Here is a 14,329-nt window from a genome sequence, read left to right on the forward strand (position 1 = left end):
TTTAGTTTTATATAATATGATATATAACTCCTGGACCTATCGGTTTCCTCTACTTTTACCCCACCACTATCTTGTACCTTACATTTCGTTTTTATTTTCATTGTAATTTTCTTGTTGTGGCATATTTGTAATAATATATTTTATGGTCTTTTTTGTATTCCTTCCTTTTTAAAATGCTTTGTTTGTTTTTCAAAATTTTTGTATCTTTGATCTGTCAATCTCCTTCAGTGCTACATTGTCCTACAATCGATGCCTTCTCATGAACATTTTTGTTACCTTGAATGTAATGTCAATTTTAGTTATTCAACTGTACTCTGAAATTGGGTACTTCAACATGATGCCATATAATGAGTATGAGACCCCATATTTCCATTCGTATGCTCATTTTTATGCATGTTCTTATAAACTATTGTCAATTTATTATTTGATAACTATTTTAAATTACCATTTTACTCATGATTTTGTGTCTTATCTGCAGGTAATCTTAAGATGAGATTACTAAAAATGTCTGAATAAAGTTGCGTTGCTGGACATCAAGTGACTAAATTTTTCCCCATTGAGAATGACAGCAGTATACAAGTAAAAAAATCAAATTTAAAAAATCGTTTCATGTGTCTTATGTGACTTTATGTCACACCAAATGTCATAGTGCCTACCTGTGCTGCTGAAGAGTGGACACAATTTTACTAGTCAAAAGGAAGAATATGGCTAAGCAGTTAAAAATATGCTTCAAAAGGTCATGGCCATCCAACAACGTTGCATCAAAATATGTGACGTGAAAGGTTTGTAATAAGTTGATGAGCACACAGTGAATTAAAAGTAAGTTCAAACTAATGTGCTTGAAGAATGAAGTCAGGGTAGCCTATAAGGAAAAGGATATTGCAAGTCGCTTATCTTTAGCCCTGTGGGATCATCTTCCATATCGGTTGACTACTTTCCAATTTGAAAATGACGTCTTATTGAGAAAAAATCTTTTATTCGAGTCAAAAACCAGCATAAATTGCACTTCCTTATTGCACCTGAAGTACATGTAAACGCGAAAAACGCCTGTCATGCCGGTAAACATGTGTTTGTCGAAAGAGTGGTTAACTTCACCAATGTTTCATTTTCGGTTGATAAATAGAATTCATTAAGATAAAGTTTTGGATTAAATCTGCCTCCAAAAATTAACAGTAGTTATTACTAATGTCAGAAGTGCTTGTCAGCATTGTAAAATTTCTAAACTTTTGCAGTCAGATATTGCTGTGAAAACTTTTAAGTTTTAGAAAAACAACAAAATATTCCATATTATAAGCATCCCTTTGGAGTGATTTTTAAGGTTAAACAGCACGAAAACTATATTCTTGTCACAAAAGAAGAAAAGGGAAATTCATTTGCCCTTATTTCCGATTATGATTCCATTTCTAAAACTCTCAATTCTTTTGATGCAAATGAGATTATTGAGATAAAGAAGGATAGTCTTCAACAATTTCACTTAGACCTGAAAAACCATGTGAATGCATCCCCTTTTCTGCTTGATTCTGCAATTAGTAAAGAACAGCTTCTGGTTATGTATCTGCCGTTACCAGAACTCCACTTTCAAATTAAGCTTCATAAGATTACTTTTCCTATCAGTCTCATTGTTAGTGGTCATCAGCCTCTAAACGTTGAGGTAAATAACTTTTGTAATAGAAAGCATATGGATGATTTTATGATAGCTCAAACCTATACTATAAAAAACAGTTACGAAATGTCAATAGTTATTAGGGACATTGTTGCAGGAGATGCACTTATTACCCTCTCAGCATCACTTATGGTATACACTAATATCCACATCGACGACATGCTTGAGGCTATGAGAGACAATCTTGTCAGGTATAACAAAATTAATTTTTGGTGAAGCTTTCGAACTTTTGAAATTAATATGGCTGTCTTTATCCTTCAATTACTCCACCTTCAAGGGTAAGATTTACAACCACAATAGGACTGGCCATGGGCCGTTCCGTTTCAGGTATCATAGTGATTAGGAAAATATACTTTTCTAGCGTTCACCCTGACATAGCCAGGATTATAACACTTTATCGCAGATTCGTAGATGACATTACTGCAAAAACAGCTCTGTCCATGACCATGCAACAAGAGATAGACTCAACATACATTTACAAAAAAAACGGACATAAGATTCAAAACAGCATTTTCTACCAAGGAATAAAACTGTACAATAAATTTCCAAAAGAGGTTAGAGAAATTGCATAAATACACTTATTTAAAAAGGCAGCTAAAAAGTACCAGTTATGCAATACATTTTATACATTGAAGGATTACTCAGATAAAACAGAGAAGGGGTTTGATTAAAATAAGTTATACAAACAAATAATAATAATGATTATAAAACAGCCAACATTCCACATAACACCTTCACTTTATGTTTTTTTTCCCTTCTTCTTTCCTTTCTAGAAATACTTACCCCCAAGCTATGCATAGCACAATACTAACACCTCTTATTATTTCTGAGTACAATACCTCAATCATTATGGAGGGATGCTGTCTCAGTTTTTTCAGGATTGCAAATGGGAAGTTGTGGTACAGAAAATAGCCCAGAGATCACCTGTGTGTGTATGTGTGTGTGTGTGTGTGTGTGTGTGTGTGTGTGTGTGTATGTATGTATGTATGTATGTGTGTGTGTGTGTGTGTGTGTGTGTGTGTGTGTGTGTGTGTGTGTGTGTGTGTGTGTGTGTGGTGTGTGGGTGTGTGTGTGTAGTGAGTAGTTAGTGAAGTGTTATGAAACAATGTGTGTATAGTGTGTGCAGTGACTGATAATGAGATATGAGTGAACAGTGTGGCATTACATTATTTAATAAGTTATTTGTAAGAAAAGTATTGTATACCAGGAGTAAACCTAATGATTGTCTCTAACTAAAATTTTGTAAATATATATGTATATGAATTAGCTTATTTTAAATTGATCTAAACTTGTAAATACTTTGATATGTCCTATGGGCTATCCTTGTAAAAACAGATCTATGGATGAATGAAGCTACTGCTACTACTACTACTACTACTACTACTACTACATTTGTGTGCTTGATCTAGGTAGCAAAGACAATGTTAGTAATTTGCCCTTGCCTACAGTCACATGCAACCTAAAATCTAGCTAACTGTTGAGGTAGAAGATCAACGTCATTTAAATATTTTGGCTTCATCAATAACTGCTTATAGATATTTATCATAAACCAACAACCTCTAACATAATCACTGATATGGACTCAAATAATCCCTTCGCTCATAAGGGACATATTTCATTTCTATGTTTGTTAAGCTTGCCAAACTACAGCTTAAGGATGGTGCAATTAGAAAAAATTATATATTATCACTCAACTTAGAATGGCTAATGGACATGCCAAAAACTTCATTCGAGTAATGGGGGATAAAGTTCTCAACCAGAAACATCCATCTGTCCTGACTTTTGTTGAAAAAACTAAATTTGCTTCCTTATCTTCTTTTGACCCTGACTGTGGTAAGATACACCATACTATTACGAAGGTCAACGTAAAAATATGTTTGTATGAAAAGACTTTGTTTATTTTTATGCCACAGCCTTAATAGCAGAACAAACAAACTTTAAAAAACCTGGAGTTTAGAAAATTAACTGTAACTTGTGTGATAGCATTTACATAGGGAAGACTAGAAGGAACTTTGACAGGCTTTTTAGGGAACACACTTAAGAACAACAGTGCCCACAGTTCACGTTTAAAAAACGGTCAGGTACAATCTTTAATTAATGACAACATGGAAATCTTTCATATTGAGCCTAAAGGATGGGATCTGCAGATTCTAGAGGAGCTTGAAATTTAGATTCATTGTTCTAATGGTCCATCAGAAGTGGGTAGCGAACAAACAGGATCAATTTGTCTATGTTTTTTCAATTTATTTTAGTGGCCTATTGCTTACATAGATGATATCCAAATTGAACTATATACCATGCTTACTCTTTTTCCTGCTTAGGTTCATTCCCTCATGTATGGTTCTTGTGCCTGTTTCAGTCTTCCAACATTTTTACTTTTTGTATTCCATCTATATCACACCCTCCTCTTGGTGTTCTTTCTACAGCTTTTTACCCCTACCCCCATCATCCCCCACTTTATGTTTACTTGTTATCGAGATACTTAGCATTCATAAATGTCCACAGCTCATGGCCTCACGGTAGCATTCTTGCTTCCCGAGCACAGGGTCCCAGGTTCGATTCCCAGCGGGGTCAAGGATTTTCACCTGCCTCGAGACTACTGGGTGCTGTTGTGTCGTGTTCATCATCATCATTCATCCCCGTCATGGTCAGAAGAACACAATGGCAAACCACCTCCACTAATCCCTTGCCTAGTACAGTGGTGTGGGTCTCCCGCATCATCCCTTATACTTTGTGAAGGAGTATGGGACTTCATCATCATCAGCATTCACAAATGTGTAAATCTAATTTAGACTACATTTTCTTTTATCATTTTGTTGATATGTATGCATTTTACGTCCTTCAACACATTGTCAACATTTTGCCTTATTCTAATTTTGGCGTGCATAAACACTAATGTGAACAGTTTTTGCCTCCTCAACTTTCATAATGTAGTTTTAAGGTAAGCCTGTGTTTGTTGTACTACAGCCTAAGTCATACTTCAGCTGTACTTGATCGCACGTTTATGAAATTCGACTTCACGTGGTGTAAAATTGAACTAAATCGGCCTGTGAATAAGCAAGAACAAGTGAGATGACTGCTGGCTATGGTGACGGGAAAATAATTACTAATTAAATTTGTTTGACTGTTTTTATTACGTTCTCTCACTTATTTGTAAGCAATTTTGGAGAAGAATGTAATGCTAAAGTAGTTGTTTTGTATCATGGCTATTTTCGTGGTACTCTGCCTTTCATTTAAGTATAATCAAAGGTAGAAAACTTTGACGCTATGCCTATAGTTCTGGTTTGAAACGGTGGAGGCTTTACTGTCAAAGTTGTACGTGTGAAGGGTGTGTTAATCATACCAGTACCATTTAGGCGTTGATGGAAATTATATACCAGTTACAAACTGTTTGTTTCAGCTGATCACAATCAAGAACAGAGCGTGCAGTAAATGGAAGCAGGAGGATATGGACCAAGCTTTACTTAGGCATCGGAATGTTGAAGTTGAATTTAATGAAACATGTAGAAGTTATAATATACCATAGCCCACACTGCATCGTCTTTGAAGGGTTTAACATAAAGGGTAAAACATAAAAATTTGGAAGACCTAATGATATGGCAGCACATATGGAAGATGAATTAGCACAGCATATAAGTAACTTTGAGTCTAATTTCTTTGTAGTAATTATTACTGAGTTAAGGAAATTTGGCTAACAGCTTGCTGGGAAGTACCATGTACTGCATCACTTCAACAAGAAGAAAAATTATAGCTGGTAAAATTTGGTATTACAGGTAATAAGGTATTACAGGTTATGAAAGATCAATTCTCTCTGTCCTTGCGATTACCCCATGCAAATTCAATGGCACGATGGAAGGGGTTTAATAAAGAGCCTGTCAATAAAATTTTTGATAAATGTGAGGAAACACTAAATGAACATTAGTTTACTGCTGATCATATATACAGGGTGCTCAACTGATCGTGACCCGGCCAAATATCTCACGAAATAAGCATCAAACGAAAAAAGTACAAAGAACGAAACTCGTCTAGCTTGAAGGGGCAAACCAGATAGCGATATGGTTGGCCCGCTAGATGGCGCTGCCATAGGTCAAACGCATATCAACTGCATTTTTTTAAATAGGAACCCCCATTTTTTATTACATATTCGTGTAGTATGTAAAGAAATATGAATGTTTTAGTTGGACCACTTTTTTCGCTTTGTGGTAGATGGCGCTGCAATAGTCACAAACATATGGTCCACAATTTTAGACAAACAGTTGGTAACAGGAAGGTTTTTTAAATTAAAATACAGAAAGTAAGTACGTTTGAACATTTTACTTCGGTTGTTCCAATGTGATACATGTATCTTTGTGATTACCTGTAAATACCACATTAATGCAATAAATGCTCAAAATTATGTCCGTCAACCTCAGTGCATGTGGCAATACCTGTAACGACATTCGTCTCAACAGCGAGTAGTTCGCCTTCCGTAATGTTCGCACATGCATTGACAATGCGCTGACGCTTGTTGTCAGGCGTTATTGGTGGATCACGATAGCACGTATCCTTCAACTTTCCCCACAGATAGAAATCCAGGGACGTCAGATCCGGTGAACATGCGGGCCGTGGTATGGTGCTTCGATGACCAATCCACCTGTCATGAAATATGCTTCAACTGCACGCGAGCTGTGTGCTGGACATCCATCGTGTTGGAAGTACATCGCCATTCTGTCATGCAGTGCAACATCTTGTAGTAACATCGGTAGAACGTCACGTAGGAAATCAGTATATGTTGCATCATTTAGATTGCCATCGATAAATTGGGGGCCAATTCACCCTTCCTCCGATAATGCCGCACTGTACATTAACTCGCCAAGGTCGCTGATGTTCCACTTGTCGCAGCCATTGTGGATTTTTCTGTTGCCCAATAGTGCATATTATGCCAGTTTACGTTACCGCCGTTGGTGAATGACGCTTCGTCGCTAAATAGAACGCATGCAGAAAATCTGTCATCGTCCCATAATTTCTCTTGTGCCCAATGGCAGAACTGTACACGACATTCAAAGTCATCGCCATGCAATTCCTGGTGCATAAAAATATGGTACAGGTGCAATCGATGTTGACCTAGCATTCTCAACACCGACGTTTTTGAGATTCTCGATTCTCGCGCGATTTGTCAGCTACTGATGTGCGTATTAGCCGCAACAGCAGCTAAAACACCTTCTTGGGCACCATCATTTGTTGCGGGTCGTGGTTGACGTTTCACATGTGGCTGAACACTTCCTGTTTCCTTAAATAACGTAACTATCCCGCGAACGGTCCGGACACTTGGATGATGTCATCCAGTATACCCAGCGGCATACATAGTACACGTGCGTTGGGCATTTTAACAAAGTTTGCCATACATCAACACGATATCGATCTTTTCCGCAATTGGTAAACGGTTCATTTTAGCATGGGTAATGTATCACGAAGCAAATAGCGTCCGCACTGGCGGAATGTTACGTCATACCACGTACTTATACGTTTGTGACTATTACAGAGCCATCTATCACACAGCGAAAAAAGTGGTTCACCTAAAACATTCATATTTCTTTACGTACTACTATGTTATAAAAAATGGGGGTTCCTATTTTAAAAAAACGCAGTTGATATCCGTTTGACCTACGACAGCGCCATCTAGTGGGCCAAATATAGCGCCATTTGGTTTCCCCCTTTCGAACTAGACGAGTTTCGTTCTTTGTAGTTTTTTTGTTTGCTGCTTATTTCGTGAGATATTTGGCCCAGTCACTATCAATGGACCACTCTGTATATGACGTGCTTGAAACCGCACTATCCTCAGTTCACAAACCATGTAAAGTAACTGCCCAAAAACACTAAGTGAGTGCAATGAAAAGTGGAGGAAAGGGTTATTACAACGACATGTGTGTGTGGAATGAATACAATATTGCAACAGTTGCGGAAATTAACAGTCAACAGTTAAAGTGTTATCTTCTATCTGATGAATAATAACAGTTATCAAGAAAGATACGAAATGATCTAACAAAAAATGGAATGATATCAGGTCTTTACAGAAAGGAAAGAGAAGCCAGAGAAAAGGTAAGCAGAAAGAAGAAACCTGCACACAAACCTATAAAAAGTGAAAGCTAAGTGAAAAGTTTAACAAGAATAAAAAATTGAAGACATTACAGAATGGACTAGTTATGTCAGCTGTGTAAGGAATAACGAGAAGTAGACTTGACTCTGTGTATGAAATTTAAAGGTTTGACATATGACCTGTGTGCTCTCGTGAAAAGTAAAATTAAGAAATATTTCAGTGCTATCTGTGTTCAAACAAACTGATTTTCGATACGCTAATCTAAGCAGTTTAATTTATTAAGAATTTCTATTTTTTTCCTATGCATAATTTCCTCATGTGTAATTATGGAAGTAACATTCCATTTGTACATTAAATTGTGTCTTTTGTTACATTATTCCATGTATTTATTATGTCATTGCTTACTTCGTATTCTAAGTATGAATTGGCTATATGGGGTACAGATTAGGAAACGTTTTACCTTAACAGTACCAAAGATACAGTTTTGAAAAAGTTTTTTTATTTGTGTTGAAACTGGTTGATAACTTAAAAAATAAAGAGTTAGTGTGTGCAAAACAAATTGTGTTATTTGGATAAACCTACCAAATACCGCAGTTCTCCCTTGGGTGCACCAGTTGAGCAACATTACCCTATATACTGATATCTTTATATTCTCATTCTTGTTACTTATTGTAAAAAATGTATATATTTTAATTGTGTACTACATTACTCTATTTACTGCAAATGATTACATCAATAAATAAAGTTTATGCATCTTTGTTTCCCCTTTTTTCCTTCTCTTAATTTTAGATATTTGTACTTTATTTTACTAGACTAAATTTATAACTTTCTTTCTTCTGTAAAATGTAATACATACTGATTTTCAGCTTTATGTAATATGACATAAGACTGCTGTGCCACCCAATTTCCTCTGCCGACTCCCCCACCCCTACGCTTTACTTTCGATTTTGGTTTATGTTCATCGTTATTCTCTTGTTTTAGCATATTTGTAATGATCTTTGTTGTATCACTTCCTTTTTAATATGCTTTGTTTTTTAAATTTTTGTATCTATTTCATCTGTCAAACGCCTTCAATGCTACATTGAATTACCATCCATGCCTCATGGCCATTTTCGTTGCCTTGTACGGAATGCTAAATTTTGTTGCTCAGTTGGAGTCTGAATTTGGTCTCTTCTACATGACACCATTCAGAGTCTATGAAGCCCTTTAGCTCTATTGATATGTTTATTTTGATGTGTGTTGTTTCAACATTTGTGATTTTATTATTTGTAACTGTTTTAAATAACTGTGTAACAAAGATGAGTTTTCTTGTACTGTAAATAAAGCTTAGCTGCTGAACATCAGATGAGTAAATTTGTACCCAGTGACCATAGCAGCAGTGAATGAATAAAAAAAATTCGGATTTCTTCAATGTCTTAGTTGTTTAAACAATCTTAATCTGCTCCTTGGTTTTAAATTAAATAATGTGAGTTTCAGATATTTTTAATTTAAACCCATTTATCTGAAATCAAGTTTCAAGCATTGATGATACTGATCAAATCGAAAATTTTTTCTGCTTACTAATTTTCAATTAACACAGATGTATCATCTCCGATCAGAACGCTGTCAAAGGTTTTCTCTAACTCTACAACCGCTGAAAATATAGATTTGCCTTTCTTTGTCCTGTTTTCTAAGATAAGTCATTGGATTTGTATTGCCTTGCACATTCGTACATTTCTCTGAAACCTAATGTGATTTTTCTCAAGATTGGTTTCTACCAGTTCTCCGTTCTTCTGTAAATAAAACATGTCAGTATTTTGCAACCATGTCTTATTACACTGATGGTTCAGTAACATTCACACCTCTGAGCAACAGCTTTATTTGGAATTATTACGTTCTTCCTGAAGTCTGAGGATATTTCTACTGTCTTACATATCTTGCGTACCAGGTGGGATAATTTTATCACTTATGGCACTCTCAAGGATCGCAATAATTCTGAGAGAATGTCGTCTACTCCATGTTTTGACTTAGATCTTTCGATGTTCTGTCAGTTCCTCTTAAAGTATCATATACTTCATTTCCTCTTCATATGCTCCCTCTTCCCTTTGTATAACACTCTCTTAAAGTTAATTCCTCTTGTACTACCTCTCTGTATATTCCATGCATCTTCCAGCTTTCGCTTCTTCGATTAAAGTTTCTCATACTGACAAAATGGAAGAAGTAATTTATATTTAACTTGAAAAAACTTTATATAGACATTATCGCGTTAATTAATATTTACTATTGATTATCGGTTTCGGCAGCTGAAATTGTTCTCTTCTCATCTTAAAATTTTTTTGGGTATAAACTGTGTTCCATCTAGAGTTTATCACTCATCGTATGTCGTCATTATCATGGAACTCTATTTAAAAGAAAAACTTTTTTGGAGATCGGATGATGAGAGTTTCAACAGTCAAGACTGGTCATTAATAATAAATATTATTTAATTCAATCTTGGCTATCAAAAGTTTGTTCGTCCTCTTTGTGTAGTAGTTCATTTCCATCAGGGCTCTTGATATTCCTACTGTGGCTCTTCTTTTCTCCAAATCACCTTATAATCGATATATATATATAGTGTAATGTATATATATTTCCTCTATTTATACATGCTTCTACATCCTTGCATTTGACCACTGCTGCTTAGACATTACACACTTTTTGTCTATCTCATTTTTAGACAACAGTACTCCCTTTCGCCTGCTTCATTTTTATATTTTCTCTTTTTGTCAGTTAAATTCAACATCCTATGCATTACGCATGTATTTGTACTAACCTTTGTCTTTTCGCCTATTTAATCGCCTCCAACTGAATCAATCAAATATTGCCTGAGACTTTCAATAGTGTTTCGTTCTCTCAGTTTAGCCAGTTCCCATCTCTTTAATTTCCTATCTTTTTGCAATTTTTTAAATTTTAACTTACAGTTCATAACCAATAAATAATGGTCCGAGTCCCCTGTAATTGCCTCGTTTAAAATCTTTTTTCAAAATTTCTCCATTACCATTGTGTAATAAATCTGAAAACTTCCTGTGTCTCCAAATCTCTTCCACATATACATCCTGCTCACATGATTATTAATCCTTGTCTCGGCCATTATTACTCGATTTTAATGTTTATTCAGTTTGATTTTTATTTATTCCAGAAAACTTGCTATGTTATTAGATGTAAGTACAGGACAAGTCACAGAAAACATTGAAGTTATATACATGATTAAATATATAAATTTTGTGATATTAAATTAATCTCTTTGTAAAATTCTACCAGAGAGTTGTCTCATTCCTTTCCACCAGTCCATATTCTGCTACTATTTGTGCTTCTCTTCCTTTTTCTACTCTCTGAATAATGTCTTTATCTCATCATGCATTGTTTCATCGTTTCTACATCTGCAAAGCTAGTTGGTATAGAAAGTTGTAGTACTGTGATGGGCGCTGGTTTTGTATCTGTCTTGGCTATGGTAATCCGTTCACTATTCTGAACATAGTAGTTTACCCACACTTCTGTTTCCTTTTTCATTATCCGATCCACTCCTACATTACCCCTGTTACATCCTGTATTTATAGCCCTGTACTCACCTGATCAGAAGTCCTGGCCTTCCTGCCACTGCACTTCACCAATGTTCACGACATCTATCTTCAAGTTATCCATTAGCCTTTATAAATTCTCTAACCCCCCCTCCCTCCCCTTTACCCTATTAAGGGATCTAACATCCAATATTCTGTCTGTATAATGTCAGTTTTGTTCTTCCTAATGACGAGTATTCCCTATCCAGAGAGTTAAATGGGGAAGCAATTTTACCTCTAACTATTTTACGCAAGAGGATGCAATCATCATTTAACCATAGAGAAGAGCTGTATGGCTTCTGGAAAAATAACAGCTGTAGTTTCCTCTAGTTTTCAGTTAGTCACAGTCCCAGTACTCCCGGTCACAATAACTAACGTTACATGGCCAGATCAGTCAGTTATCCAGGCTGTTGCTCTGAAACCACTGGGGAGTGTGCTGTCCCTGTTAAGGAACCATGTTCGTTGGTTTCTCGACATATACTCCTTTATCATGGTCGCACCAACGTTGTATCACTGAGGCACTGAATTCCACGCACTTCAGCAAGTTCCGTGGTTCATAAAACGGAAAAATCATTAGTTAATGTTATGTTATGTTATGTTATTGTTTGTGCACCATGGCGTAGGATTTTTCTCTGTGCGCATACATAGTCAGATACATAAATATTTTTTTCGGATTGAGGTATCTTACCTCGCTTGTAGGAGAACAGTCAAGGGAAAAATCGTCATGGAACTTTTGGAGTGTGTCACAACACATCAAATAAGCACCAAATTCACTACGATAATGTGAATTAGCATGTCAATGTTAGGAGACTATGCCTCCGTTTCCATATCAACATCAATGTCAAATAATTCTTCCCCGGAAACTTTGACGTTCGGTTGCGTTGACAGCCTGCGTCATCTCAGATGTAGCGCCAAGTGCTTTGACGTTCCGTCAAGTGAACAATATATCGACCTAAACGTTGATCAGCCGAAACCTCCTAGTGACTCTGTTTCTAGGGTATAACCGAAGAGATTAATTTTGTCTCTCTTTGATTCACAGCCATGCCAGCAGAGTCTACAGAACTTGTTAAACTTGGATCTACATTATGGTGAAGTGACATCTCTTTGGCGAGAGCTGCTCTGGAAAACTGTAAATATTTACTAAACATCAGTATGTTTACCGGAGTTAGTTTACGCTTGAATAGGAAGCAACAGATGCAGTGGAATCGTGGCAGCACTGTGTGAAAGTGTCTCTTACTGCATCTTTTCGGAGACAATATTTTCCTCACACCTGCGAGAGATGGGGAAAAGGAAAGAAAGCAGTTCCGACGATGAAGGTGTAATTGACAATACACCAATAAAGAAGCACAAGAAACACAAGCATAAGAGGCATAAGAAACGCAAAACTGCAGAAGATGGTACAGAGTATGAAGATACTGAGCAGGCTAAAGCAGCAGCCTTCAGACTTAAAATTAAGTTTCAGAAAGAAGCAGCTGAAAAGAATGCAACGAATGTGCAAGAAAAATCTAAAGATAAGTCGTCTCCTACGAAACCTGTCGAAAAACAAGGGTCTTCGCCGAAAGCATCAAAAAAGAAGAGAGTCAAAGGAAAGGAAAGTGGAACGTCGAGTGAAGAGGAGAGGTGGTTAGACGCAATAGAATCTGGTAAGCTGGAAGAAGTTGATGACGAACTGAAGAAAATTAAGCCGAAGGATCCCAAGTTGATGACTGCAAGACAGAGGGCTATGTTCGAGCGGAAAACCGATAAAGAATGTGGGCCTGAATCTGAACAGCTGTTGGCGTTGCCTTCTGGATATAAAGAAAAGGTAATGACAGCAGAAGCTATTGAAAAGGCAGCATTAAAATCGAAAAAGCGAAAACAGTTAGCAAACGAGAAGCGCGAGAAAGATAAGAAAAAGACAATGGAACGATTATTGAAGAAACAGGAATCAAAATCGGGAAAAGCAACTATCAAGCACAGAACAGAACGTCAGCAAGGGCCATGTGAGACCTATTATAATGGAACGTTGGGTGTAGTACTAGCAATGCCGCCTGGTGCAGACTTTCCTATCAAACCTCAGAAAGCTCCAGCAGTGCCTGTTATGAAGTACTGCGGCGTTTCAGGTTGTAAAAATATCAAGAAATATTCTTGTTCAAAAACAAAAGTACCACTTTGTAGTTTAGAGTGTTATAAGCGTAACTTGGAGCTATGGATGTCATGAACATGCCCTACATTTAAGGAACTGTTACATTTGTGAATTGTTAATTATTCAGAAATTGCCCAAAGAGACTTGAGAATTGTACAAGGTGCAAGGTAACATTTATTTATATTTAAAAGAAGGTGTAAAATTGTTTTTTATTCACATTTTTTAATACAGAACATCATAACATAGGTGCCCTACATATTGTTCTTAATCTGACTGTAATTACACACATACACAAATATTTATTTCCAGACCGCTAGTGGGAAACAGCACAGTGCTAAATTCGATTGTGATAAGAATGGAATTTAACACTATGCTTGTAACATACTTCGTGTCTTGCAAGCAGTTTTATATCCTTGTTTGGGCCTTATGCAAAGACAAATGAAGGTGATGTTCAACTCATCTGAAAGTTATGCAGCTGGTAGAGCATTAAAGTGCTGTAGGAACATTCCATGCTTTTGGGTGTGAACAGGTTTCCGGCAATGTAATAAGATTAATACATCACATATCATTTTTATTATTTTCTAGAACATAGTGAACAGTTTTCCCACCACAGAATTCACAGACAAATGTGAGTTTGTGATGGTTCCCCCACCTGAAATGTTGGTTGCCGTGACAGACTGATTTGTTGTGTAGTGCGAGATCTAGGTTTGGTTGTAAGCTGCTAAGTATTTCAGAGTTGTTTTGTTACAATTGATGAGCCACACTTTTCCTGTTTCTGATGACTTCAGTTGCCTGTTAAACTGAATAGGTAATTGCACCAAGTTTGTAATATACTATAAACTTTTTACAACACGTAGAAATAAAACAGAAATAACATTTTTCAATATGAA

General features: G+C 36.4%; 1 protein-coding gene across 1 annotated transcript; it reads left to right on the plus strand.

Annotated features, from left to right (window-relative positions):
- Positions 1-12,386: 12,386 nt before the first annotated feature.
- LOC124804907 (INO80 complex subunit B) lies at positions 12,387-14,329 on the plus strand. Its single transcript, XM_047265283.1, has one exon. The coding sequence runs from the start codon at positions 12,594-12,596 to the stop codon at positions 13,512-13,514; it is 921 nt and encodes a 306-aa protein (XP_047121239.1). The 5' UTR covers positions 12,387-12,593; the 3' UTR covers positions 13,515-14,329.

The sequence above is a fragment of the Schistocerca piceifrons genome, chromosome 7 (assembly GCF_021461385.2).
Source record: "Schistocerca piceifrons isolate TAMUIC-IGC-003096 chromosome 7, iqSchPice1.1, whole genome shotgun sequence".
Classification (NCBI taxonomy): Eukaryota; Metazoa; Arthropoda; class Insecta; order Orthoptera; family Acrididae; genus Schistocerca; species Schistocerca piceifrons.

What these genes read in the sequence shown, in the direction of transcription:
- LOC124804907 (XM_047265283.1), top strand. Translation starts at nt 12,594, where the DNA reads ATGGGGAAAAGGAAAGAAAGCAGTTCCGACGATGAAGGTGTAATTGAC.